This window comes from Monodelphis domestica, chromosome 3, assembly GCF_027887165.1.
Source record: "Monodelphis domestica isolate mMonDom1 chromosome 3, mMonDom1.pri, whole genome shotgun sequence".
In the NCBI taxonomy this organism is placed as follows: domain Eukaryota; kingdom Metazoa; phylum Chordata; class Mammalia; order Didelphimorphia; family Didelphidae; genus Monodelphis; species Monodelphis domestica.
The window spans coordinates 382,347,511-382,373,901 of NC_077229.1; the positions used below are offsets into that span (position 1 = coordinate 382,347,511).

General features: G+C 37.6%; 2 protein-coding genes across 4 annotated transcripts in view; both read left to right on the forward strand.

The window, feature by feature from the left end:
• Positions 1-4,849: 4,849 nt before the first annotated feature.
• DAP (death associated protein) overlaps positions 4,850-26,391 on the forward strand; it is an 81,185-nt gene continuing 59,643 nt past the window's right edge. For both annotated transcript variants that reach the window (XM_016431421.2, XM_056824303.1), the window contains exon 1: positions 4,850-4,982. In XM_016431421.2, coding sequence (XP_016286907.1) covers positions 4,928-4,982 — 55 coding nt within the window. In that variant the 5' untranslated portion in view covers positions 4,850-4,927. The remainder of the gene's footprint in view (positions 4,983-26,391) is intronic.
• On the forward strand, positions 4,851-25,089 carry LOC100019367 (RNA-binding protein 41-like). Of its 2 annotated transcripts, XM_056824301.1 has the most exons (3): positions 4,993-5,849; positions 19,532-19,651; positions 23,416-25,089. In XM_056824301.1, exon 3 carries the CDS (start codon positions 23,578-23,580, stop codon positions 24,856-24,858), a length of 1,281 nt encoding a protein of 426 aa, XP_056680279.1. In that variant the 5' UTR covers positions 4,993-5,849; positions 19,532-19,651; positions 23,416-23,577; the 3' UTR covers positions 24,859-25,089. The 2 variants fall into 2 exon arrangements, with proteins under 2 accessions (XP_056680280.1, XP_056680279.1); XM_056824302.1 differs by lacking the exons at positions 4,993-5,849; positions 19,532-19,651 and adding an exon at positions 4,851-4,982 and having other exon boundaries at positions 23,491-25,089.

Here is a 26,391-nt window from a genome sequence, read left to right on the forward strand (position 1 = left end):
CATTTGCAATTCTGTAGGAAATCAGTATTCACAGTTATATTACTCTTCATTTTTTTTTCAGTTTCTATTTTCTAGTTTCCAAATAAAGAAGGAAAGAAATTTTCCTAAGATACAGACTGGTTAATTTTTTTCTTCAGATACCAATTAGCAAAAGAGTAAATGCCAATGTAACTATAATCTAACTCCAACTCCTCCACTGAATCTTTTTAAAGAAAATCTATCAGTCTATTGAAACGCTATTGTGATCACCTTACAAATTGAATCTCTTATCTGAAAACTGGATGATTTCCAGTCATTTTGAAACTGTAAAATCCTCTCATTTTTCTCACTGGATTTTGGTATTTCTCCTCCTCAATCTGCTAAGAATCATGTTGTATTATATCATTATTTCTTGGAGTGGACCTCAAACTACCATTGTTTTGAGAACTTCTTTAAAGCTTTCATGACATCCTTCCTTGGCACAACTGGAGATGCCTAATGTGTTACAAAGACAGAATTTAGCATTTTTACTGTATGGTTTCAATCATGTGTAGATGAGTTTATAGAGGTCATCATGAGACAGCAGAAAAAGCAATAGAAATAAGGGAAAAGAGTATTTAGGGAGTCACGAGGCAGTCAACTGCCATAATAATATTACTTGGAACTCCATTCTTAATCTACATGCTTGTTAGTCTGTATTTGGCATTATACATATCCTTCCCAAAGTACAAATGAAAAACAAAAGTTTGACTATTTTTTTAAAAACTCCAAGGAAATTAGTAATAATGTTACAGAGTTTATAGGATTTTAATCAAGTAGTCAAGGCCTCAAGCAAGAATGTTATACTAAGGGCCCCAGGAAGCTACCCTTCAAAGACTTAGATGGAAGAATTATTTTCTCATTGTCTTTTTCACCATTGTCAAATGGGAGGTTTGAGGTGTAGATCAGCTTCTATAGCTAGTGTTTTAATTAGTTGTTATATTGTGCTGGCTTGATTAATGCTGATGCAGAGGCCAAGGACATTAGAACAAAGGGGATATTCCTCTCCTTCTCTCCTTTTCTGATCTAATACAAGACCTCAAGCAGTAGAGTGGGTACTGGTGCTCCAGAAATGCTGAAACCAATAGTCATTACCAAATTCTTAGGCTGCTGTTAAGTGTTTCTCTTGCTAACAAAATTAACAGAGAAAGGGGAACTTAGGTTTTTTTATGTCAGACAGAAACTTTTGTAAAAAATGATAGTGGGTTTGTTTGCTATTGTAATTAACTGGGTTATTGTGAATTTTGGGGATTTTGATATCTTTTGAATTTGCATTACATGTTGTACTACTGTTCTTTATAAAAAAAATGTTACTTTGTGAAAATTCATTTGCTTGGAGCCCAAATACCGAAATGGGACATCTTTTCAAATGCCCTAATGCAGTTATAATTCTAGATTCCATATCTTCTAAAAGTAGTTATAAGAGAAGAGGTATATTTACAACAGCTGGTTTTGGGGGTTGAAAAAACTAGAAACTAAGATTTCCATCAATTGGGGAATGGTTGAACAAATTACAGTACATGAATAGAATAGAATGTTACTGTGCTACAAGAAATGATAAAAAGGGAAATTTTAGAGAAACCTGGATATTTGGATAACTGAGACAGAGTGAAATGAGCTGAACTACAAGAAAAAAAAATTTTAAAGCAACCACAACTTTGTAAAGACAAACAATGAAAATATTCAATTCTGTTCAACTGCAATGACCAATCATGATTTCAGAGCATGAATGATGAACGATATGAGACATATTTTTGGACATGGCCAATATGGTGATTTGTTTTGCCTGACTATGTATATTTTTACCAGAGTAAAAATAAAAATTACACACACACACACACACACACACACACACACACACACACACACACACGAAGAGTCATCTTTAGCTGACCAGACACACAGAAGGGGGAAAGGCAAAGTATACAATGCCTTGGTAATGTTTATATAATATTTATAAAGAAAATCAATGAACCAAGAATACTACAACTAACAATTGCACATTATGCCAGCTGGCCATATTTTCTGGGGAAAACATTCCATTCTCAAAGAACTTCAGATTCTCCCTTTTTCTTTCAGTTCATTATCTTTTTTTGAGTTTAAAAAAGCTGATATTTTTATTCATGCTTTTTTCTTTTTGTAGCATCACTATTACTTCCCAATAACTTTCCCTCTCTTCCCTGTCTACCACAGAATATTCCCTTGTAATAAATAAGTGCTGTCTAGTAAAACAAACCAAGGCATTGACCCTGTCTGAAAACACTTTGTTCTGCATCTGTCATCCATCACCTCTTTGCTTACAGGGAGGAAGCCTGCTTCACCATTAAGTCATCTAGTTAAATAGGTTACATATTGATTCGTTCTAAAATCTTTCAATGGTATTTTCCTTGATCTAATAGTCATGATGTAAGTTTTCAAGATGAAGTTATCTTTCTTTTGCTACAACTCAAACAAGTTTTCCAACTTTCTCCAAATCTTTCCCCTGAGTTGTTTCTTTTTTCTTTTTTAAAAATTCTTACTTTTTGTCTTAGAATACATAGGTAAGGGCTAAGGCAATTAGGATTACCTGATTTGCCCAGGGTCACAGTGAAGAAGTATCTATCTGATGCCACATTTGAACCCAGGACTTCCTATCTCCAGGCCTGGCTCTCTATCCACTGAGCCACCTTACTGCCCTTCCCTCCAATTTGGTCATTTCTTATGGCATAATACTATAATCCACTGCATTGGTGTACCACAATTTGTTCAGCCATCTTTGCTTTCCTTTCAGGCCTTCCCTTTGAAAAAAAGGCTACTATAAATATTTCTTGCATATATTTCCCTATGTCTTTTACTTTCTTAGGGTATTTGTCTAGTAGGGACATTGCTATTTCAAAAGTTAGAGAGAGTTTTATGGCTTCAATTCCAAGTTATTTTCCAGAACAATCAGACCAATTCACAGTTTTACAAACAGTGCACTAGGGTGCCTTACTTCTCATCAATACCTCCCCGCTCCTCCCCATCACAAATGAATGATTTTGTTGTCTTTTATCTTAGCCAGTTCAAGCTGTTTTAATTTGTATTTTTCTTAGCAGTGACTTAAAACTTTTTTTATGGTAGGTATGAGCTTGCATTTCCTCTTTTGAAAACTTATTTCATATCCGTTATTACAACCTAACATATCTCCATCGAGTCTTCATACCTGGGCTATCAGACTTTCTGGATAAAACTCAGGAGTCAAATCACACACCCAATTGTGCGGAAGCTATTTAATGAATCCTCCAGAAGTTGCACTACTCCCGCATTTCCCCCTTCAGTGCCCCGTGTTAGTGCTCAGGAAACGCAAGTGGGTTCTCCAAGGCTTGGAGCATAAGTTCTGTCAGTGTCCAGCACAAATCAAGAGTTGACAAATGGAAGAACGGGTCTAGCTAAATTTTCAAAGACTCATCTCCATTAGGTTGGTCTTTGGGTGCTGAATCTATTTTGGTCACAGGAAATTCATTAAAGCCCGCCAAGCTTACTGGGTCTTTTGCAATCTGCTCCGTCAGGGTACAGTTTACAGTGGGATGAAATCATAGATACTTGAAATTCAACTCACACTTAGGACAACCTCCAGTGAGTAAATATAGTAAGTTCAAAAGTCTGAAGAGCTAGAGACACGATGTCTTTTTTATCCAGTGAATGAGTTCCGGAGGAACTTCTAAGGATTTTAGTAGCAGCTTGGAACGAGCAAAGAGGAATCTTATTTGAAAAAAAGTAGAGAACAGAGCGAAAATTCTGAGATGAGTGGGGGAAGGGAATCAGTTGGATGACTATACAGAAGTCTTCGCAAAGCCCTAGGCTACATGGGTGCGGTTTTAGACGCGCCTTAATAAGAACTGTTCTACCGGTATTCATCTTTGGAAATCCGAACCCCTCCAACTTATCTAGCTTCTCTCTCACTGTCCTACAAATAAGCCCTTTTCTCAGCCCACTCTGCCAGAAGCCCAACTAGGGCTCCCATTTCCCTTAAATAGGTGGCTCCCCTGCAGAAGAATTGCAAAGAGCAATGAACCGTCAGGTTCAGGGTGTCCTTAGATTGTAATCTCCTTAAGGGTGGGAGCTTTTGCTTCAAGTATTCCCAAAGCTTGTTACATAGAGCCAGGTACACAGTAGGCTATAGGCGCTTAATAAATGCTTACTCCCCATAGCGGTCTCAGGTCATGTTTCAGGTGAAGGCGGAGGAAGTGCCCCAGGGATTGCCGTGGAACGTGGATGCCATTAAAAAACCCTTTTTTGTGGAGACCCTAGGAGAGGCCGTTGCCCCGGTGCCAGCTGCCACCAGTTCTTTCCAATTTTACTACCAGAAACAGCACGGTACGGGGAGTTTCTGGGCCTTAAGCTTCATCTTTCCCCTCCCCCTCCTTCGGATAAATGGAAGCTGTGCAACCGCGGCTACGTGGCTCTCTAGTCAGTCCGGGCATGCTCAGTCTTCTGGGTTCACTTTGGGTTGCAAAACTAAGGAAGCTTTTTTCTTCCCCTTCCCCTCCCCAGGGTGGCAACCGGCGAGCCCTCACAACGCCGCGACCCCGGAGAGTTCTAGGACGCTATGACGTCACCGCGCACGTCCAAGCCCGGGATGAGAGGGTGTTGGGGAGGTGCTGAGGCCACCGAGGAGCCACGTAGACTGGGCCGGAGGGCGCGGGGGTGCGGGAGGAGGGGGGAAAGGGGGGGTCGGGCAGAGTCCCTAGCCCCGCCCATCCCAACCCGGCCGAGAGAGCGGGGGGAGGGGAAGGGGGTGTGCCTCTCGCCTAGCCAGCGGCGGCTCCAGCTGTTGCAACGCGACGACGCGCACGGGCTCTTTTAGCGACGGGCGGGCGCGCAACCGGTCGCCAAGCTCCCTGGTCCCTTGAACCGAGACAAAAAAGGAGAGAGCGAGTCAGTGTCCACAATGTCTTCGCCTACTGACGAGAAAGTAGAGACTAGAGCTGGACACCCTCCTGCGGGTATTGATTACTCCTCCCCTCCCCCACCCCTCCCTCCTCTGACCCCAACCAAACCCAGAAGACTTAGGAGAAAGACGGAGGGAATTTTCCTGGAGGGCAGTGGACCAGGCCGAGCTTAGACAGGGCTGCCCACGTGTTCGCGTGGCGGTCTCTCACACCCCAGGTCCCCTGAGCTCGACTACAGATTGCCTCGGGAAGGAAAAGGCGTCCGCCTGGGCGCTGACCTAGAGGGGTGGGGGAGGATCCCCTCTGGACCGGGCTCGGCCTCTGAGGAGGGGCAGCAGAGTGGGGCACATTTCCTTGCTCCCCCTCCTACATTCCCCCAACTCCGAGGGCCGGAGCAGCTTGGAGTGGCCTAGAGAACCCAGACTTGGAAAGTGCGGGAGAGGAGGGTCCCTCCCCCTGCTGGAGGGCTTGGCCCTTCTCTGGAGTGATGTGACTGACAGGTCACTAATGAAGTTAAGTGCGCCTGAAATGGAATTGGCATTCACACCCTACACACCACTTTATTAGGAAATATATCGCATTATTGTTATGATTTTAGTGTTTTTGTTTTTAAACAGCTTAGTCATTCTCCAGCATGGGGGGAACGGGTAAGTTTCCTGGCACAGGTCCATCTAGATTTGCTTTTTAGAGTAACCCTAGGGAAAAGAAAACATTTTTGGGGGGGAAGAGTCTTTACCTGGGATCTGCAACCTGTTTTTTAAACTATTTTGACCATTGCATTTCAATATACTTCCTAATCCTATGTGTTTTGTTTTATACATTCAAAAACATTTTGAGAAGAGGTGTCCACAAGCTTCTCCAGACTGTCATAAAGGTCCAGGACACAGAAGAAGGTTAAGTTTTGGTAGACTTCTTGGAGTGGTATGTTAATTAAGCTCCTCTAGACAGTTACAATCAAAGTCCTTTTAAAAGATCTTTTTTAGGGACGAATGATTTATCTGGAATGACCATATGTTAAGGTTGTTTTTTTCCCCCAAAGGTTGCAAAATTATTTGACCGATAATTTTAGCTAGTGATCTGATTAAGACAAATCTGAGGCTGACAGTGTCAGTAAGATGTTTCTAATCATGAATCTCACAAAATGACATTTTACCCTTAATTTTTCTGACCCTCTAAATTTCTCTCTGCTTTTCAATAAAGGCAGCAAAATCTTAAAGTCTGATTTAAGCAATAAAGGCACTTAAAAAAAGGATAAGTCTAAATATAGACAAATTTAAGATAGGTGAGAAGTAAAAGGCATTTTCCTTGCTTAGTTCTTCCCCTTTTTGTGCAGACCCTTTTTTTTCTTGGCCATTTCAGAATTGTCTTGACAGTAATTTCTATCATCTCTGAGTTATATCTCTTGAGGTTCTAAGTGTGAAGAAAGCACTCGATATAAGGCTTGGTTGTGGAAGAAGCAGACAAGAGGGGAGCCATTGTTACTTAATATCTTTCATCCTTACTGTGTTAATTGGCTGTGTTAACTGAAGGTTAAAAAAAAACAAACTTGGAATAACTTAGAATATTAAAGGAATGGGGCCTGCCTATGTTCTGTGGCATATGTTTTTCCTTTTTTTTCCCTGAAGAGATTTCAGGTAATGTGGAATTATGTTTTCAACCCTTAATTGGTTGACTAAAATGCTCTTTGATATGTCTTATGTATTAATATACCCCATTCCTAAGTGGTTTGTTTTTTTTCCCAAAGTTTAAACTGAGGCATCTATATGGGGGGGGGGGGTAGACAAAATCTGACTATTCCTGGTGAGAAACTGTCTGCCTTGTATTTTAAAGTACCTTTAAGTATCAGCAGAAAATATTTAAATATCAATATGAAAGATGTTTTGGGGTCCTCTAGGATAAGCACATTTTTAAAATGTGCCTCAGAATATACTTCTTTTATAGGCCTTGTTATTGAACCTTTTAGTGCAGAAAATAGTTGAGATCTAACTGGTAGGATTTCTTTTATGAAATAAAAATCTCTTATAATGCTCTTGTTTGGTGTCAAGATTCCATTTACAGATTAGCCATGTTCTGTAAGGCTTTTATTATATGTAATAGATATATTTCATAGGACATGGCTTGACCCATGACACTGCTGAATCTATATAATAGAGATTTGTGTTATAGTGGAATTCTTTGTGGTTTGTTAGAAGTATTTGTTCCTAAGGAAGGACTTCAGAATACTATTGTTTTTCTTTTTGAATTAAAAAATAAATAGCCTTTGAGAATTACAAAATGTACAATGATTCGTGCATAAAATGAGAGAATAAATTGTTAAGAAAAAGAGAGGCAGTGTTCTGCAATAAATTTATTAAAGTGGGAAACCGAAGACCTTGGTTCAGTCCTGGCTCTGCCATTAATTAGATGTGTACCTATGACCTGTCAGTCTAGTTCTCTGAACTCCGTTTTCTTTGACTGTTCAATAAGGATTGTTCAGTTAAATCACCTGTATTGTCCCTTACATCTCTAATATTTAGAAAAAAAAGAAGACTATATGAACCAATTAAATGAGAAAATGACCACTCCTATAACTATGGAAAATTTGTCTCTTATTTGTCTAGTGAGGAGTTAAAGTTAGTTTAAAAACAAACAAAGCAGTCTATCCAGTGTGGTCGTAACATCATTTAGACAAAACTGGTCCCATATAGAGTAATTTTTTTTTTAAATCTTTACCTTCTCTTTTAGAATAGGTATTGGTTCTAAAGCAGAAGAACAATAAGGGCTAGGCAGTTGGGGGCAAGTGATTTGCCTAGGCCCGTAGCTAGGAAGAATCTGAGGTCAAATTTGAACCCCAGGCCTCCAGTCTCTCTCCACTGAACCACCTAACTCTTCCCTACCCCCATCCCCCCATATAGATTTAACCTTAGTCTATTGATGTTTTGTAGAATCACATGGATGATTTGGAATACTACATGATGGTAATAGTCCATGGACTATTTGGGCTTTAAAAAAAAAATCTACACATTAACAATATAAACCAAGAGTATGAGAAGGAGGCTCACTTTCAGTTCTCATCATTATTTTGTATAGAGATTTAGTTTTCAGATTTCTTTGATGTGTATTATGCCATTTGGTTTTTAATGGTTTTGTGTGTTTACTGGTTCTTACATAGCTTTTTTCTCTAAGTGTTAGAATTGGAAGGGACAATGCGGATGATTTAATTCAATATTTCTTATTTAATAGACAGGAAGACTGGAGTTCAGAAAATTGGACTGACTAGCCATAGGTACATACCTTGTATGTCTACCAGTATAAGTAAAACATACATGTATATATATTTTTAATATATACACAAATACCAAGATACACATATGTATGTCCATATATGTATAATTTTTCCTGTCATTGTTCATTGTAAAAGAAACATTGGCTTTCCTAGGTACATACATTTAATGAGCTTTAGAGACAGGATTGGATATAGGTCTTTGGACTTAAGAAATAATTCTTTCCATCACTAAGCTATGTTTGTGTGGTTCTTGAAAGAGGGAAGCAACTTGATACCATGAAAGAAGGGCCAATCAGAGAACCTCAGTTCAAATCCTACTTCAAATGTCTGATCCCTAGGTGAGTTTAGGAAAGTCAGTTCCTCATCTTTGAATGGGTTCTTAATCTTTTTTTGGTCACAAACCCCTCTGGCATCTACTGAGGGCTACAGACCTTTAATGTTTTAAAATGTATAAAATATACTTAGGATTACTAAAGAAATCATTTTATTCAAGGCTAATTAAAAAAAATGTTAAAGCCAAAGACTTATGGACCCAAGGTTAAAAAAACTAGATTAGATGTTCCAACTCTAGATCTATGATCTTATGAGGCTAGAACTACTGGTTTACAAGTCAGTCAGCAATTAAGTGCTTAGTATGTGCCATGTCCTGGAAACAAAAAAAGGGTCAAATTGCCCATGACTTCAAGAACTCCCATTCTAATGGGGGAAAAAACATGTAAATCAGTAAGGACAAATAAAATGTTTTCCGAGTAAATGGAAGTTAATTTCAAAAGGTAAGATACTAGTATCTGGAGACCCTTTGGAAAGCTTCCTATTGAAGATAGAGGTGAGGCCTAGGAGGCAGCCAGTGAAAAGACCTAGGCATGAAGGGGCCATGTCTTTGCGAAGAGTAACAAGGACAGTGTAGCTAGATCATAGAGTATATGAAGGGGAATAAGGTATAAGAATCCTGGAAAGGTAGGATCTAAGTGGTTAAGAGCTTTAAATGCAAAAACAAAGTTTATATTTAATGCTGGAGTTAATAGGATATCACTAGAGTTTATTGGGTAAGAGGTTGACATGGACAGACCTGTGCTTTAGAAAATCATTTTGGCAGCTGAGTGGAGGATAGATTGAAGGTGATTTGAAGTAGGAAGGTCAATTAGAAAACTATTTCAATAGGCCAGAAAATAAGTGATAAGAGCTTTAAGAAGGTTGGTGACTTTGAGTGGAGAAGAAAGGCCTATAAGATGTTATAAAGGTAGAAACAATGATATTTATTATTGGTTTGCAGATGTGGGGTGTGTGAAAACAAGAAACTGGGAATGACAACAGGAATGGGAACCTTTGAGGAAGGAGGGACCCTTAACAGAATCGGGTATTCAGAAGAAGGGTAGAGGGTTTAAGGAAAAAGATAATGAGTTATTTTAGACAAGGTGTGCACAAAATGTCTCTGGGACATCCATTTTAGAGAAAAAAAGTGATAAAGTGTGTGTGTGTGTGTGTGTGTGTGTGTACATACATCTAGCTCTAGTCTCTCACTGTTGTTTCCTATTGCCAAATGCATGTGATGTATCTCCAGGTCTATATATGTATGTGTATGATTGTGTTTGTGTGTGTGTATATGTGTATCTGTCCCAAATAGAGCATATATATTTGCTCTAGGAGGCAATAGGGAACCACTGGAATTTATTGGGGGAAATGTGGTGTAACATTTGATCCTGTGCTTTAAGAAAATAACTTTAGTGACTGAATAGCAGATTGATTGGCCTGAAGAGAGTCTTGAGACATGCAGACCTACTAGGAGGCTACTGCAATAGTCAGGGTGGGGATGGGGAGAACACAGAAGTGGAAAAGAGAATTAAATTAGACAACACCCGTGGTTTGTGAGCATGATACAGATGAAGAGCCAGCAAAGGATAAGGAACAATCAAGGAGGAGGAGAACCAGAACAAAAGTCATGAACAAACAAAAAAGAGTAAGATATCCAAGAGAAGAAGACCAACAGGATCAAATGCTATAGAAGGTCAAGAGGATTGAGAATTGAGGAAAAGTCAATAGATTGGACACTTAAGAGATTATCAGTAATTTTGGAGAAAACAATGTCAGTTGAATGAAGAGACTAGAAGTTCCGGAGATGGCATGAAATTTAGAAGAGAATATGAGGAAAGGAAGTGGAGGCATAGTATATGTAGACCATTTTATCAAGGATTTTAGATAGGAAGGGGAGGAAAGGTATATGATTATAGCTATATCTTCTTAGTTATAGTCAGATCAAGTGGTGGTTTTTTTTAAGATGAGAAATATTTGGGAGCATGTGTAGGCAGCAGGGAAGGATCCAATAGATTTGAGAGATCATGGAGGCAATCTGTTGGAAAAGAAGGGAGGGGAGTGTGCATGCAAATGTTTGTCTTGGCAAATGGGACTAACTTCCATCATCATAGGAATATAGATTTAGAGTTGGGAGGGACCTCAGAGGCCTCACATTATGAAATTGGTCCTAGGTGATAATGAAAATTAGTCCCAGAAGTGCTCAGCCTAGCACAGGGAGTTAGAGACAGAGGTGGTACAACTGTTAGGTTGGGATTTAGGCCTGATTTAAGGAATTGTAAGAAATAATTTCCTAACAATTAGAGCTATCCAAAAGTAATACAGTTGTCCTACGAAGATTGTAGACTCTTTACTTGGAGTTTTAAAGCAAAAATTAGATGGTCTCTTTTGAGATACAGAGCAACTTCTTGTATAGGTGGGGTAAGTAGATGACCTGGGACATTGCTTCCCACTTTAATACACCATTTCTATGAGAAGAGAATGCCCTGAGGAATGGAAAACAGCACAGACCCAGACATACTGAGCTAAGAGTTATAAGAAAATGATGAATCTGAATGTAGACAGTCCTAAACTTAAAATTATGGTCTGGTCCATATCCTGTGTAACACAGTTCACATGTTGGGTTGATTCTGAGTCTTCAGAACCATCAGGAAACACAGATTAAGCACCTACTATGTGCCAGGTATTGTGCTAAGTTCTGGATACACAAAAAAGGCAAAAAAACAGACCTTGGCCTCAAATACCTCAAAATCTAATGAGGAAGACAAAATGCAAGCTATATATAAGATAAATAGGAAATAATTAACAGGGAAGGCTCTAAAATTAAGAGGAGTTGGGAAAGATGGGATTTTTGTTGAAATTAAAGGAAGCCAGGGGAGTCAGTAGGTAGAGTTGAGGAAGGAACATTCCAGGAATGGAGGACAGCCAGAGAATACCTGGGGCAAGGAAATGAGGTGTCTTGTTCAGTGATAATGGATTAAAGAAATGAAAGGAAGTAAAGTATAAAAAACTAAGAAGATAGGAGGGGGCTAGGTTTTCAAGGGCTAGGGTTTCAAATGGCTTTGAATTGCCAAACCACATTTTTATTTGCTTTTGAAGTAGCACAGTGACATAGACCTGGTTGTTGTGTGTGTGTGTGTGTTTTGGCTTTTTGGTTTGTTTTGGGTTTTTTTTTTTTTGCCTTAGTGGCCAAATGGAGAAAGACTTGAGACAGGCCCACTCACCAGTAGGCTATTTCAGTAGTCTAGGCATGGATAAGGAGGGCCTGCACTAAAGTATGGTGGTAATGTCAGAGAGAGAGAAGAGAGTGTATCTAAGAGATGCTGCATAAGTAAAATTGACAGGCCTTAGCTACAGATTGGATGGTGGGGAGAGGGACAGTGTTAGAAATGATGAGGAATCCAAGAGGACTGCTAGGTTTCCAGCTGGGAGAATAGTGGTGACCTCAGCTATAGGGAAGGTAGGAGTGGTGGAGGATTCAGGGAAAAAATGAGTTCTGTTTTGGTCATGTTGAGTTTAAAATCCCTACCAGACACCCAGTTCAAAATGTCTGAAAGGCAGTTGGAGATGCAAGATTGGAGGTCAGCAGAGAGATTGGGGTAGGATAGGTAAAGCTTAGAGCTAGTAATTACATTCATGGGAACTGCTGAGATCAACAGGTGAAACAGGTTACATAGAGGTGAATGAATTATCTACAGGTAGGAATAAGGCTCCTAAAACCTCTTTGTAATTTCTATAGTCATTAGGCAGGCAGGACAGTAGGCTTGAGAGCAAATCAGAGAGACCTTGGCTGTATGGCAAGAGTTTCTAGGATAAATTTCTAGGGACTGGTGACTAGTTTTCCTAATGATCATGCGGAATTGTCACATTTACCATCCTTATGACTTTGCCTGATAATAATTGTTGCTGACATTTATAAAATGCTTCAAGTTCACAGAGAACTTCTTATCTCATTTGAGTCCCACAACAACCTTGGAAAGTAGATTCTATGAGAATGATTCCCATTTTATAGATATGGAAGGAAGTTCATTTGAAAGTAAATTCAGTGGAAAGAGTTCTAGACATTGGTATGAATGACTTGGGCTAAATCTTAGAGTTTATTAGTAATTTGTGACCTGTTCCTAGGATACTACAATACTTTCTCCCAATAATTTTCAAAGAATATCAAAGTCCAATGTTTAAAATAAAGTTGACAGATCAAGGAGAGTTAAAAAAGAAAAACCAATTTCATAATCAGCTTGCAAATGAAAACTATATAATGGGTTAATAAGTCCAGCCCAGAGTTATGTCAAATGGAACAAAATTTTCCAAATATTCCTAAGCATAAACAGAAAGCAAGATTCGGGGGTGGCTTGAGGGGATCTTCGGTTGGTGGTAAGCCATTTTCTAGGAACAAATATAATAGAAAAACACTACCCAGCTAGAAAGAACATTTAAAAATTCATCTAGTCAATCATCCTGCCTTCAGGTCAGATTATGCCTAATTGCTCACAGCTGCTCATTTTCCTTTAAGGTCTCCTAAGATGACCTCAGGAATCTTTTAGCCACATACCCACATGTTTCATAATTCCCACTGTAGGAGTATAGTATGGAAAACAGTATAAGTTCCTTGAAGGCTTATTCATTGAGCCTTGAGCATAATAAGTATTTAGTGAATGTCTGATGGATTGGAAATATCTCCAATTATTTCACCTTCTCTGATTAAAAACTCTTATTGTCCTTCAATAAAGACAAGTGGCCCTACATTTAAAAAAAAACTCCACATCTCAAAAATTGTTCATCTTACTGTAATATCTTCCTCTGAACTTTATTTTTATTTTAACTTTTATCCATTGTACTAGCTTTTTAAAAAAGTTCCATAAGATTCAAAAGGAGAAAAAATATTATAATGCTTTACTCCTTAGTGAATCTTAAAATTCTGTGTAGTAGAATTTTCACATATTCAGTTAATCTTGCTTTTGAATAACTAAAATTATACTTTACTTTCTTCAATACAGTTGCTTCTATATTTCAGTACAGTTCAAGACCCACCAAAATATATCCAAAGGCTGGGGATTCTTAACCTGGTTCTGTGAACTTGTGTTTTAAATATTCAGATACGTTTATACAATATAATTGGATTCCTTTGTAGGCCTCTGCATTTTATGTTATATTTAAAAACATTATTCTGAGAAGGGATCCATAGCTATAGGATATAGCTTCATAAGATTGCTAAAGAGATCCATGATACAATAAAAGCTTGCAAAGATCATCCTTAGTTTTTTGTATTAAATTTCTTTGATCAATTCTTTCTTGAAATAAGTGATCTATTATCTCAATTTTAAAATCTTTTTTCCTCAATAATACAAAATCTTTTATTGCGATAGCATTTGATTTATACAATAATGGCATGAGGCAATTTGAGGTATTTTAAATGTAAATATTTTATCACTTTCATGCCAGAGTGGCCAAATAGAAGTTTGTAAATGCCCAATTTACAATCTGGTGATTTTTCTCATCTCAGTTTTCATTGATGAAATAAGATTTATAAAAGCATTCTGCAAATCTTAAAGCACTACATAGATGCTAGCTATATATACAATTACCAATTTTTAATATATTTATGTAGTGCTTTAATGTTATTTCATTCCTTCAACAACCCTGTGAAGTAGATGTTATTATTATCTCTGTTTTTCAGCTTAGGAAACTGAGACAAAGAGGTTAAGTAATTTGCCCAGTCACCCAGCTAGTAATTGATTAAATAATGATTTAAATCTAGATCATCTTGATTCCACATCGAGCTCTCTATCCACTGTACTATCCACTATATCTATCCACTAGGCCAAGGTCCACTCCTACCTCAATGTGCTGAATACTGAGAAGCGATTTGCATATAGTTTGGTATAATCAGCTATTTAAAGTCAATCTTTGTAAATGTTGTTATCCCCTTGGGATATATGTCAAAAACTGGATATCATTTGATTCAAAATGGAATAACCCTTTCCTGTAATGAGAATTTTACTTTCAGAAAACTAACAAATATGACCTTAATCCCTTTTCTTATCAGTTGATTTATGGAATACATTCTCATAATCTACTAGTTTGGGAAAACTGGATCACTTCTCTGGGTAAAAGAAGTGCCGTTTCACTTTTTTAAATTGGCATATATAGAAGTTGGACTGATTTCTGGGTGCATATAATTATTGTAAATCTTGAAATTTCTCAGACTTGTGAATGTTAAAAATTTCCACATTGAGGAATCCTCCATTGGAACAAATTCCCTACTGGAAACATTCCCCATTTTGATGTGAGAACTTGCCAGGATCAGAAATGGGAGGACCTCTACTCCACCCGTACTTTAGACTGCTTTAGGGGAGAAAACTCCTTGCTAAACAATGAAAGTACTTGGACCCATGCTTATGATGAGGCAAGGAGTTCTTTGAGCCATGCCTGTTTTTAGAATTGATACAATGGGATGCTATGGCTCCAGAGAGGATTTTTAACCTCAGCTGGAAAATCCATAGCTAATGCAGAAATTATTAATGAAGTTCTTTCTGCTCTCAAACTGCCTGAAGCCCTAGCTGTAGTTCATTGCTCTGCCCATACAGGTGGCTCTGACCCTGTCTCTAGAGGAAATGACAGAGCAGATGCTGCTGCAAAACTAGCAGCCATAGAAGGACCTCGATTAATTTTAACATTAACAACCACTGATCATTTAAATTTGTCATTTTCCTATAATGAAAAGGAAGTGGAAAAATGGAAACAAAAATTTAAAGCAAAACAGATTAATGGAGTATGGGTGTCATCTGAAGGAAAACCCCTGCTCCATAGAAGTTTCTATAACCAAATTTGGCAATCTATTCATAAAAATGGTCATTTTGGCACCCAGGGCATTGTGGACTCTGTCAAGAGAGTATGGATAGCCCCTGGTATAACCACTATAGCCTCTAAAGTATGTTCAGCCTGCTCTACCTGCCAGGCATATAACCAACATGCATTTCATGGAAAAGCCTTTGGTGGACATCCTCTGTCCTCAAACACCTTTTGAGCACCTACAGATAGATTTCATAACAATGCCAAAGGCCGGACGTTATAAATTTTGTTTAGTCATAGTAGATCAACTGACCAGATGGCCGGAAGCATTTCCTGCAACCCGAGCTACAGCGGCTTTTATTGCTAAGGTGCTTTTAAAGGAAATTATTCCTCTCTTTGTCCTGCCAGCACGTATTGATTCTGATAGAGGAAGTCATTTTACCGATTCTGTCTTAAACCAAATATATTCTTGCTTGGGGATAACTCCCAAATTCCATGTTCCATATCATCCCCAGAACTCAGGCCAAGTTGAAAGAATGAATAAAGAACTTAAAACTATGATTGGCAAATTATGCACTGAGACCCATTTAAAATGGCCTGAAATTCTACCTCTGGCCCTATTTTATCTTAGAAGCAGGCCTAGAGGAGACCTACACATCTCACCATTTGATATGCTTTTTGGACATCCGCCTATACAGGCTAACCCTTTTTCCCCTGCATATACCTCACTATTAGGGGAGATACTACTATTGCTTCCTATATACAGGAGTTACAGCACAAACTACATGAACTTAATGAATCCGGAGCTGCAGTACAAGTCGGACCACTAGATTTTTCTCTGCATGACCTGAACCCAGGAGACAAAGTTTATATTAAGAATTTCAAGAGTACTGGAGCAACTCAACCTTCATGGGAAGGACCATTCCAAATATTGTTAACTACTCCAACATCCATAAAGATTGGAGAAAAAGACTCTTGGATTCACTGCTCACATGTGAAGAAAGCATCTTCTGCTGAAACTGATTGACTGTATCCTATCATATGAATTAGAGATAATAATCCATAGACAAATGGATGCTGTTTTTTGAGAACACATTGAATTACTGATTTTTTCCTTATTTTTATTATTTCTTTATTTTTGATTAGAATATTTGATTTTTTCTCATTTCTTGTACTAAAGGTACACATAATTAATATTAATATTTTTTTCTGCAGTAATACAAGTTAATGTATATATTCTTGCTATAATGTCAATGCACAAGCTTTAAACTATGGGAACCTGCCATTTATTGATAAAATATTATAGGACTGTGATTAATGTTTATGTATCTGATTCCAGAAAAAGGGATAAAAAAACAAGGAGCACAGACTTAACCTGAAAAGTACCAAAAAGAGCACACAGGAAATAGTAATGTGAGACTCGAGGTTGCGACGCTTGACATACATTAAGTTGTAGGACTTCCTTGTATCTACACTCTTTGTGAAGTACTCATACAAGTACAAAATTTGACTATCATGCTGGCTCCCTATATCCCTGAGAATGAAGAAAAAACTCAGATGAGGGAATAACATTTCCCCATCAAAATAGAATTCTAGTTACTTTTCTTCTTATGGCAACTTCCTGTAGTCTTGGCTACAAATGGCTAAGTGAAATATTACTGCATTCTGTCCTATAGACTTGTGGGATAGAAATCACTTTATATTGGACCTATACAAGGGCCTATTTTGAAATTTTTTCCTTATGTTTTTGATTTTTTTTTCTTTTCTTTTGATAATTGACTCATACACCCCCATAACTGAACATTGCATTCTGAGCTAAACTTGATGTTTTTAAACACCTACTTCAGGGGGGATTGTATTTTAATTTAAAATCTAAGAATTTTTGAATATTTTTTTTGTTTGAGATTGTATTTTTATAAAAATCCAAGAATTTTGATTTTTTGTTTAAGATTTTACTTTTATAAAAATTCAAGATTTACATTATGTGTATTATACATATATATACACCAAAGTTAAATATCTCTTCATTAGACAAGCAGAGAACCCATTTCTAGTCTGTATATTGTACTAACATTGATCCCTCATGATAGATATGTTTTTTCCTAGTTCTTTTCAACCATGACCTCCTTTACTTCACAAGAACATTGAATCATAGTTTTAGTACCAAAAGAAATCTTTAATAACAGATTGCCTGTAAACATCTCATTTTACACAAGAGGAAACTGAGGCCCTGAGAAGATCACATAACTTGCCCAACTTTACCCAGGTAGCAGGAGAGAGAGCTGAACTCCAAAGCAAGGTCATCTGATTCCAAATCCATTGCTCTTTTTATTCTACCATGTTTTCTAAATATGAACTCATCCTAATTTAGGTTAATTATAGGTTGAAACTCAGTTTGATTTGTGGGATAGCAGTTACCTTATATTTGAGAGAGAGTATTAGGAAAAGCTTAGCACAGCAGGCAGTATGCCTTCTTGCTAAGATTTTGGTCAAACTCATTTCTGCCTATGAAAAACTCAGTAACTGGGTCCAAGTGCTTGACCCTCTTGGCACCCCAGAAGTCCCTAACAAACAGAGGAATAGCACCTCTTGCCAAGATTTTCTTTCTAAGATGTGAGATTAATGAGGCAGTTAGTAAAGCATTTTGAAATGCTTGGGAGAAAGGTGCTGTGTAAATACAAAGTATTGTTATTTATGAATGATGGATGATGCTTCATAATGTGCTAGCAAATGTGCTGTGGTTTGCAATCCTTTGTAAAAATAATCAAGTCTTAATGATTTGAGACCTCACTGCTGCTCTCTACTACTAAATATTTGCAGAGAAATGGGGTGAGACTGCTTGTTTTATGAGAGTTATTGCACATACAGATTAGCAAAGTGAGAATTAGTGAGGTTCTGTTTCATCTAGCAGCAGTAATGGTGTTCTACTGCAGAAAGGAGAACATAATTATGAGCTGTACTATTACTCATTCCTGCCAGTCTTTGTATGCTTGTGTCAGTGATGTGGATAGAATCTCATTGTTAAATACGTTTGATTGGCCCAGTTCCCCTCCATTTCTCTTTGGAGCCAGAACCATATGTTGATAAAGTTACTCTAAACCTAATTTATGACAAGTCTGAGTGTTACTAATTTTGATTCTTTTTTTTTCATTGTATTTTGAACCTTGGCGAGAAGGGAGGGATGGGAAGAATATTACAGTTATGGTAAAAATTGGGAAGACCCCCCCCCTGCATTTTCCAGCAAAATTATAGCAGTTTAATTCTGTATTAAAGTGTTCTGATGCTTATTAGTTAGATACTTGATAAATTTTACAAAGGAAAAATTACTTTTCCCTGTAGTCAAAATTTCTGTACAGAATAATGCAAGGATCTATGATTTCTTCCAAATGAATTACTCTTCCACCAACTTGTCTGGGATAAGGTAGATGGATCTCAGATTTATATAGTAAGCATGAGAGGTAATCTTATTAACACCACGCCTAGCAATTCTATCCACTATACTGAACGATGTATTATGCTAGTATTTTGTAAGTCTACTTAAGTAGAAGTTTAAAAATTAATTCTATTTTGGTTACCCAAAAAACTACATCCCTCAATGTAAAAAAATCTATATTTATCCTAATATACTTGTCACCCTAAAATATGTCTTTGAAAAGAAAAAAATGGATATGCACTAAAACTAATTATGTAATATGACTATATTTAAAATGTTATTGTTGTGGAAGGGTTTTTAAAAAGCATTTCTTTAAATTCAAATAATGCTTTATCTTTTATACTATTGTTCAGCACCTTCATAGTATTAAAATTTTTCAGCTAGGAAGGGCTTTAAGAGGCCATTCAGTCCACCCCTTTCCCCACTCTCTAATTTTATAAACAAGGGAACTGAGACTTTGAGAAGGTCAATTCTCAATTAATTTGCCCATATCCATACAGCTAGTTAGTGTCACAAACAGGATTTGAACCAATCTTCCAGATTCTAAGATCAATGTGGTATCTACCATGCCAGGCTATCTTTCCAGTTCTACATTATCACTTAGAGTACAACTAGATGTTATACCTCAGTTTTATATAAGCTAGATTTGGGTGAAAAGTATATGTAAAAGTGCTTTGCAAATATCAATGTGCTATGTAAATGTCACTTATTCTCATTTTCTTTCTTGACTGTTTTCATATCCTTCTATTTGTCTATTTCTTGACATTATTTCTTCCTGAAAATAATTTTCTTTCTGACTTACAGGATTATTTCTTGAATCCTCTCTAAGAACCTCTCATAAACTACACTGTAAAGAGGTATCCTTCAAGCCCTTTAACCTCTCTAGCAAAGAGGCTAGTTGAATTTCCAGTGGTGGATCCTCAGGTAGGGAGATAAACATAGAATATAGTTTGCAAGATGCTTTAAACAGTTCCCTTAATGTCCATGTTTCTTATATAGCTAAATGAACAACAACAAAAACCCTTTTAGCTGGAAACAACTAGTTTATAGTTTATCTACTATGCTTGTAGTCATGTTACCAGAAGAGCTATTTTAAAAAACACATTCTCTAGAATCCAGCTGGTCAATTTACTAACAGCTATCAAATAACCAACACTTGTTAATTGTTAGCAGTTAGAAAGTTATCAGTCACTTGGTACCTAATTTTTTGTCCTTCATAGGCACTCTTTCCACAAAGTAGTGGGCCAGTATAGTTATCAGTTAAGTATTAAACAACTAAGTATATGCCTTGGATTTTTAGGTACTAGAATGAAACAGTCCCCACTCTCAAGGAATTTACCTTCTAATTAGAGAGGTTATATATATATATATATATATATATATATATATATATATATATATATATATATATAGTTAATAAATACAAATCCTTACAAAGTAATTAATGATAATAGCTAGCATTTACATAGCACTTGAAAGTTTGCAAAGCAGTTTATAAATCTCTCATTTTCTCCTCATAAAAACTAAGAGATGGGTGCTGTTATCATCTCCATATTTCCTATGAGGAAACTGGTCATCTAAACAACTTTATTTTTCAGATGAGCAGACAGAGTTTAAATTACTTGCCAGGATCACACAGCAATAAGTGATAGCAAATTTAAACTCGGCTTTTCCTGATTCCAAGTCCAACACGCTTGGCTCACACTGTGCCCTCTCACTGTAGTTTGTTAGGGTAGTTTAGGATGAAGGACATTAGCACTTAGGAGAATCAGGAATAACCATGCAAAAGATATTGCCAGAGCTGCTTCTTAAAGAGAGGGACTCTATGAGGCAGCTAGAAGAAGAAAGTTCTTTTTAGGTGCAAAGGACAGCCAATGCAGAAAACAAACACAACAGAAACATGAGATAGAAAAAGAGGAACAGAGAGGTCAGGTTGATTGGATCATGGAGTATGGGAGTAGAAGTAATGTTCAGTGAAGCCAAAGAGATGGGTTCAGGACAGCTTGTGTAGGACTTTATAAGGGAAATAGAAAAAGTTAATATTTTCTTTGCAAATAGGAAGCCACTGAAATGAGTTGTATACCTTTATACCCATGTCAACTCATTTTGCAATGTAGATAATAAATGCCCTGTGTTGACTCAGTTCACCATTTATTCTTTACTTATGCCTCTGGTATAGCAGGAAGCCTTTTAATTGCCATATTCTCTTTAACGTAGAGAATATCTATACTACAAATAAGTCATTGTTTTCATAAGTCTGAGATGTTGATCTCTTTAGGAATGAGGAGTCTGGAAAGTTTTAAGTAAGGAGGTTGATCAGATCTTATAAGCCAAGCTTTGGTACCTAATTTGTTTGAAATTCTGTGAGTTCCCTCAAGCTTGAGGTACATCATATTCATATATAGACTCAAAGCCAAATAAAAACATTGCTTTTATATTATCACTACTACTTCTCTCCACCAGGGAATAATCAGACTTGAATTTATTTGCCAGATTGTTTTTATTTTCAGGTTAGAAGTCTATTACAGGTTAATTCTGGATTTAGTGTAGAAAGGGAGAAGGGAGAAGGAGAGTAGGAAATGGTTTTCAATTCCGGTGTCTCCCCAGAGCTGTGCTTGTAATCTTTAAAGTATAAGTGACTAATGGGACTGGAAGAACATTTAGCGTATATCAGAAGGAAAAAAATGGGAGAGTTCTAAATAGGAATTTGGAGAGGGGGAAAAAAAACTATTTAGAACTTATAAAGGATATTTTCTTATGCACACTCATTTTTCAAGACAGCAGCAGTGAGTTGGTTTTCCAAGATTTCTAATGAAAAAATATAGGACTTCTCTACATCAGATTTCCCTGATGAACATTTTTTTTCACAATATCATAATTAATATATAACCACAACCACACTGTAACAGCTGCTTATTCCTAAAGATGCAAATCTCCTCCATGTTCTGATTGGTGGAGAGACATCTTCAGGAAAATCTTTAATACCCAATCAGAAAACAGTTGCTATGCCAGTCTAGTAAGATACCTTGAATCACAAGAACAGGACAACAAATAACTCCTCTTTTCTCTTCCACCCTTACTCTCCCCCTATATCATTGTGTTCTTATTTGATTATTTCATTCCCCTTCTGGGGAATCAACCATTGAGAAAAGGTATATAGTTGTATAATAAACCCTTACAGGTTTGAAGGACCTACATTCAGGTACCTCCAATCCATCCTCTCTGTAAAACCCCCTAGAAACTCCCAAAACAGAGCTGGTCTGCCTTGCCTTATCCATTAGTTAAGAAACTTAGCCTCTGCACTAGGGAAGTTGTGGTAACAGGGGAGTTGATTTTACTTTGCAAAGTATTTTGACTTACTAACATGCAAAATCCAAATTTAAGGTCACATAGTATAAATTTGAGTTGCTAAGCACTGGATTCAGCCAGTGAACCTTTTGTGTAAAGTCCAAACCAAAATAAAATTGGGAAATATTTTGGAAAATAAATAAAAATACAGTAGAATATAGATATGGTTAACATGTGACTCTAAGTCAGTATGTAGCCAGCAGATGTCCTTATGTATGATTTAGTGCCCCCACCCTCCTTTCTATACCCTTTTTCTAAATGTTGACCTCATAAGTATGTATTCCATAGCTATCCAACGTTTCCTAACAAGTGTCTTGTATTGTTTCCCCAATGCCCCTTCTTCCCAATCCAATTAATGTTAGTCAAGATATACCTATATTTGCTATTGCTGATATTGTTGCTATTTTTATAAATGAAATATATTCCAGAATAGATTAAAGAACACGAAATATAAATAATTAGGAATGCCTTTTGGGCTTCATTACAAGAGTACCACTGGGTATCTATTATAATGAAAAAGTATTTCTAGAAAATAGGCTATCTTAATTTAGGGGCAGTGTCTTAAGTAAAATGTAATCAGCCTCAGCTTCAGGTCTTTATGGGCCTTACTGCCACTCTTTATATATGCATTAATCAAGAAACTTAATGTGAAACATTACTGTTAATTGTCTATAAACAGTTCATTGAGCTAGTAATGTTGGATGGCTTTGGTGGATAGTAGTTTGGAGTTGTATAATAAGAGCTGAAGAACATTCTCTTTCATTTTAGATTATTTGTCAGAAGAAATATTTTTACCCTTTTGCATTGGGGTTTTGTAGCCATTGTATACTTGGAAACCCTTTATATTTGTTGTTGTCCTTAAATTTTTTATTCCATTTAATAATGGGGAAATCATATATTTTAAACAGTTCAATGAAACATGTCTTTACAGTTTTACCTATTACCAACATCTTTATAGTCATATCAATAAACATTTATTAAAGGCATGGTACATTCAAGGCATCATTAGATTGTAGCATTAAGATAAATATGGCACAAACCCTACTTTCAAAGAGCTTACAGCCTACCACCAAAATAGTCTTCTCAGAAGGAAAGGAAATATGGGAGGTAAGGTTCTCACATGCAGGAAGGTATTGTTCTCATACTGAAGCATGTGGAGTATTCTTTTAAGAATGGAGAGAATTCTATTTCTTACCAGTGAAAATTAACCCTTCACAGTCTGTCTGTACTCTGCCTTTCCAACCTGATTATATGTTTCTCCCTTTTGTGTATTTTTTTAAAGGTAGTATTCTCCATCACCTGTTCTCATCCTACGGCTAATATTTCTTTTAATTCCACAGCCACCTCTATACGTGGAAGTAGCAACTCTTCACCCACTTCCTAGTCTCCTGTAAAAAATCTTTCCTTTCTTCAAGGCCCAACTTTGATGATCCAACAAGGTTCCATTTCTTTACTGAAGCCTGAAGCCTTCTTTGACTCCCCTACCCCAAGTTAAAAAAAAAATGTTCAGCAGCAGCGACGGCTATAGCAGCAACATGAAGAGGATAAACAGTAGCCTTTCCAGTGATGACCTTATTCTGGAGGACTTGGAGACAGAGGGAGAGAGGCAGCTAAGAAGCCTTCTTCACCATCAGCTCGATACTTCTGTTTCTGTTGAGGAATGTGTATCTAAGAAGCAATGCTTTGCTCCTGCTGCAGTGTACAAGCCCTTTGGTGAGGAGGCAGCTGGGGTTTTGAGCTTGTCCCAGTTTCAGGCACTACAGAAGAGTGACCAGGAAATCGCATCTCTGAGGGACTTGGGTCTTACTGATAGAGAAATCATGCTATGGAAAAATCGTGCTTCATTAGAGAGGGGTACAGGGCTGGGAGCAACCCCTGAAGCAACACAGGACTGTCTTCGAGACATTGAAGAGAAGATCTCGGAGCATCAGCGCATCCTGGCTTTGCCACAGAGGTTTGCAGGGTGTAAACAGCTGAGCCGACGGGAGATGGAAATAGAAAAGGCTTTGTTTCAGGGGAATGATCGCCATTCCTTCTTGAGGGCTCTCTATTACCAAGGTGAATCCCATAAGAGACTAGAGGCTGAGAAGGACCCCATTAATAATCTGGAGACTGTTTACCAAGAGATGATGGCCAAACCCCATCTCAAAGAAGCTCAGCTTATGAGAGATGAACCTTTTGCTTGCCCTTTATTGGACTCACATGCATTAGCGGACAGTAGTGTCACAGCTAAGAACTTGTCAGTACTTGAAGCTCAAGGAAACCAGGCAGCACAGGCCAAGGGGCCTAGCCTCTGTGTGGTAAAAGTTATTGAATCTGAGGCACAACAATATCTTACTGAGCCCAAGAAGTTGACAGAAGTAGTGGAATTTGTCCCAGAAGATGAGATTGAGAGGAACCGTCTGTCACAAGAGGACATCCGAAAAATACCTATGTTTGCTTCTTACAGTCCTGGAGAGCCAAACAAAGTACTGTATTTAAAGAACCTTAGTCCTCGGGTGACTGAGAAGGAACTTGTCTCCTTGTTTGCTAGGTTCCAGGAGGATAAAGGAACTCCAATTCAATTCCGAGTGTTGACTGGCCGCATGAAGGGCCAGGCCTTCATCACCTTCCCCAGTACGGAGATGGCCCAGCAGGCATTGCTTTTGGTGAATGGATACAACCTCCTGGGGAAAACACTGGTGATAGAGTTTGGCAAACACAAAAAGCAGAGGGCAGGGCTGCATTTGGCACCCCCTACCCCACATGTGACACACAACATGACAGAACAAGATGAGAACTAAAAGAAATGGATCAGGGGGTTCTTTTGTGTTCTTCCTTGTATTTGCAACTTACTTCTAGGATCTGTTTATAAAAGACCATCTCATAGGAGAGAGTGATCATAAAGCACCTAAGACAGTCCTTTTCAAGTGTTCATTCTGGGTAATTGTTGGAAGCATTTCCCTCAATGAGAGACCATATGGGATAGAGGAGATACTGAGAATAAAGTTTGCCCTCCAGAGGGTAAGATAGAATGGTTGTTTCTGAGTCGTTTCCTTTCATTTATCTCCCACTGTCTTATAGGAGTTGGGGAAACTTCCAAGCCAGTCTCCTGTTAACCACAGTGGGGAGGGCAGCAATCTCCAGAGACCCTCTGACCCTCCCTGCCTACCACACCAGTCATCTTTGGATTGCAGAAGAGCTAGGCTATGGAGATTACATGACTTACCCAGAATCACACAGCTAGGGCAGTATCTGTGTTGGACATCTTTTCAACAGCCACTCTTAAACCATAGTTTTCAGCTTATATGTCTTTTACTTCCTAATAGATTTCAAATTCCCTAATAAACATTTATTAAGTACTTATGTGTCAAGAACTATTCTAAGCATGAGGAAGCAAAGACAAATGTGAAACATACCAACTTATGACATTTTACCTTTAGAGATCATCTTTCCTTGGTTTTCTTAATCTTTTTTTTTATATCTTGAACCCCTTTGGCAGCAAGGTGAAGGCTGTGGGCCCCTTCTCAGAATGGTTTTTATTAATTCCTAAAATAAAATTCATATGACTACAGAGGAAACCAATTATATTGAAATAGTTATCAGAGTATGTTAAAAAAAAAAAATTTCAACAATCCTGACCCCAGCCTAAGAATTTCTGATATAGACCAAGGTCTTCTTTTTATTGATGAAAAGACTGAGACCTAGAAAGGTAAAAGACCTGCTCATGGTTCCATAGTAAATTAGTGACAGCTAGGTTGCTCATTTGGTTCCCCTACTCTTCCATGCCAGTAACTTTAACCTAAAGGCCCTGAAAAAGTAACAAGATAAGAGTCAGTAAACATTTAGCTCTTATAATGTGTGCCAAGAGCTCAGGATACTAAGAAGGGCAGAAGACAGCCCATGCACTTGAGGAGCTTGAAATCTAATGGAAGAGACAACATTCAATAGCTGTGTACAGATAAGTTGTACTTAAGGTAAATGGGAAATGATCAGTAAAGAAGGCACTCAAATGAAGAGAGATTGTGGAAGGCAAAAGAATGCCAATGATAGAGATGGGCAGTTGTGACCTCACTTGAGTTTTCTGTTCTAGTTTTAGAAGTCTTACTAGTGGTTTCCTGTCTAGAGATTTTTCATTGTCAAGCTTTCAAACTAGGGCCATTTCAATATTATTGCTTCACCAATATTACCAACTCACCAATTATTTTTGGTGCAAAGTCATGAACACAAGTAAGTCAGTATCAGTGGTATTCTTAAAAATTAATTTCAAAGGATTTGACTACATTTATAAGTTGATAAGGAGAGAACTCCTAAAGAAAATAATTTTTTGTTATATT

Bases quoted from the DNA above. Each gene is read 5' to 3' on its own strand.
- LOC100019367 (XM_056824302.1), top strand. From the start codon at position 23,578: ATGTTCAGCAGCAGCGACGGCTATAGCAGCAACATGAAGAGGATAAAC.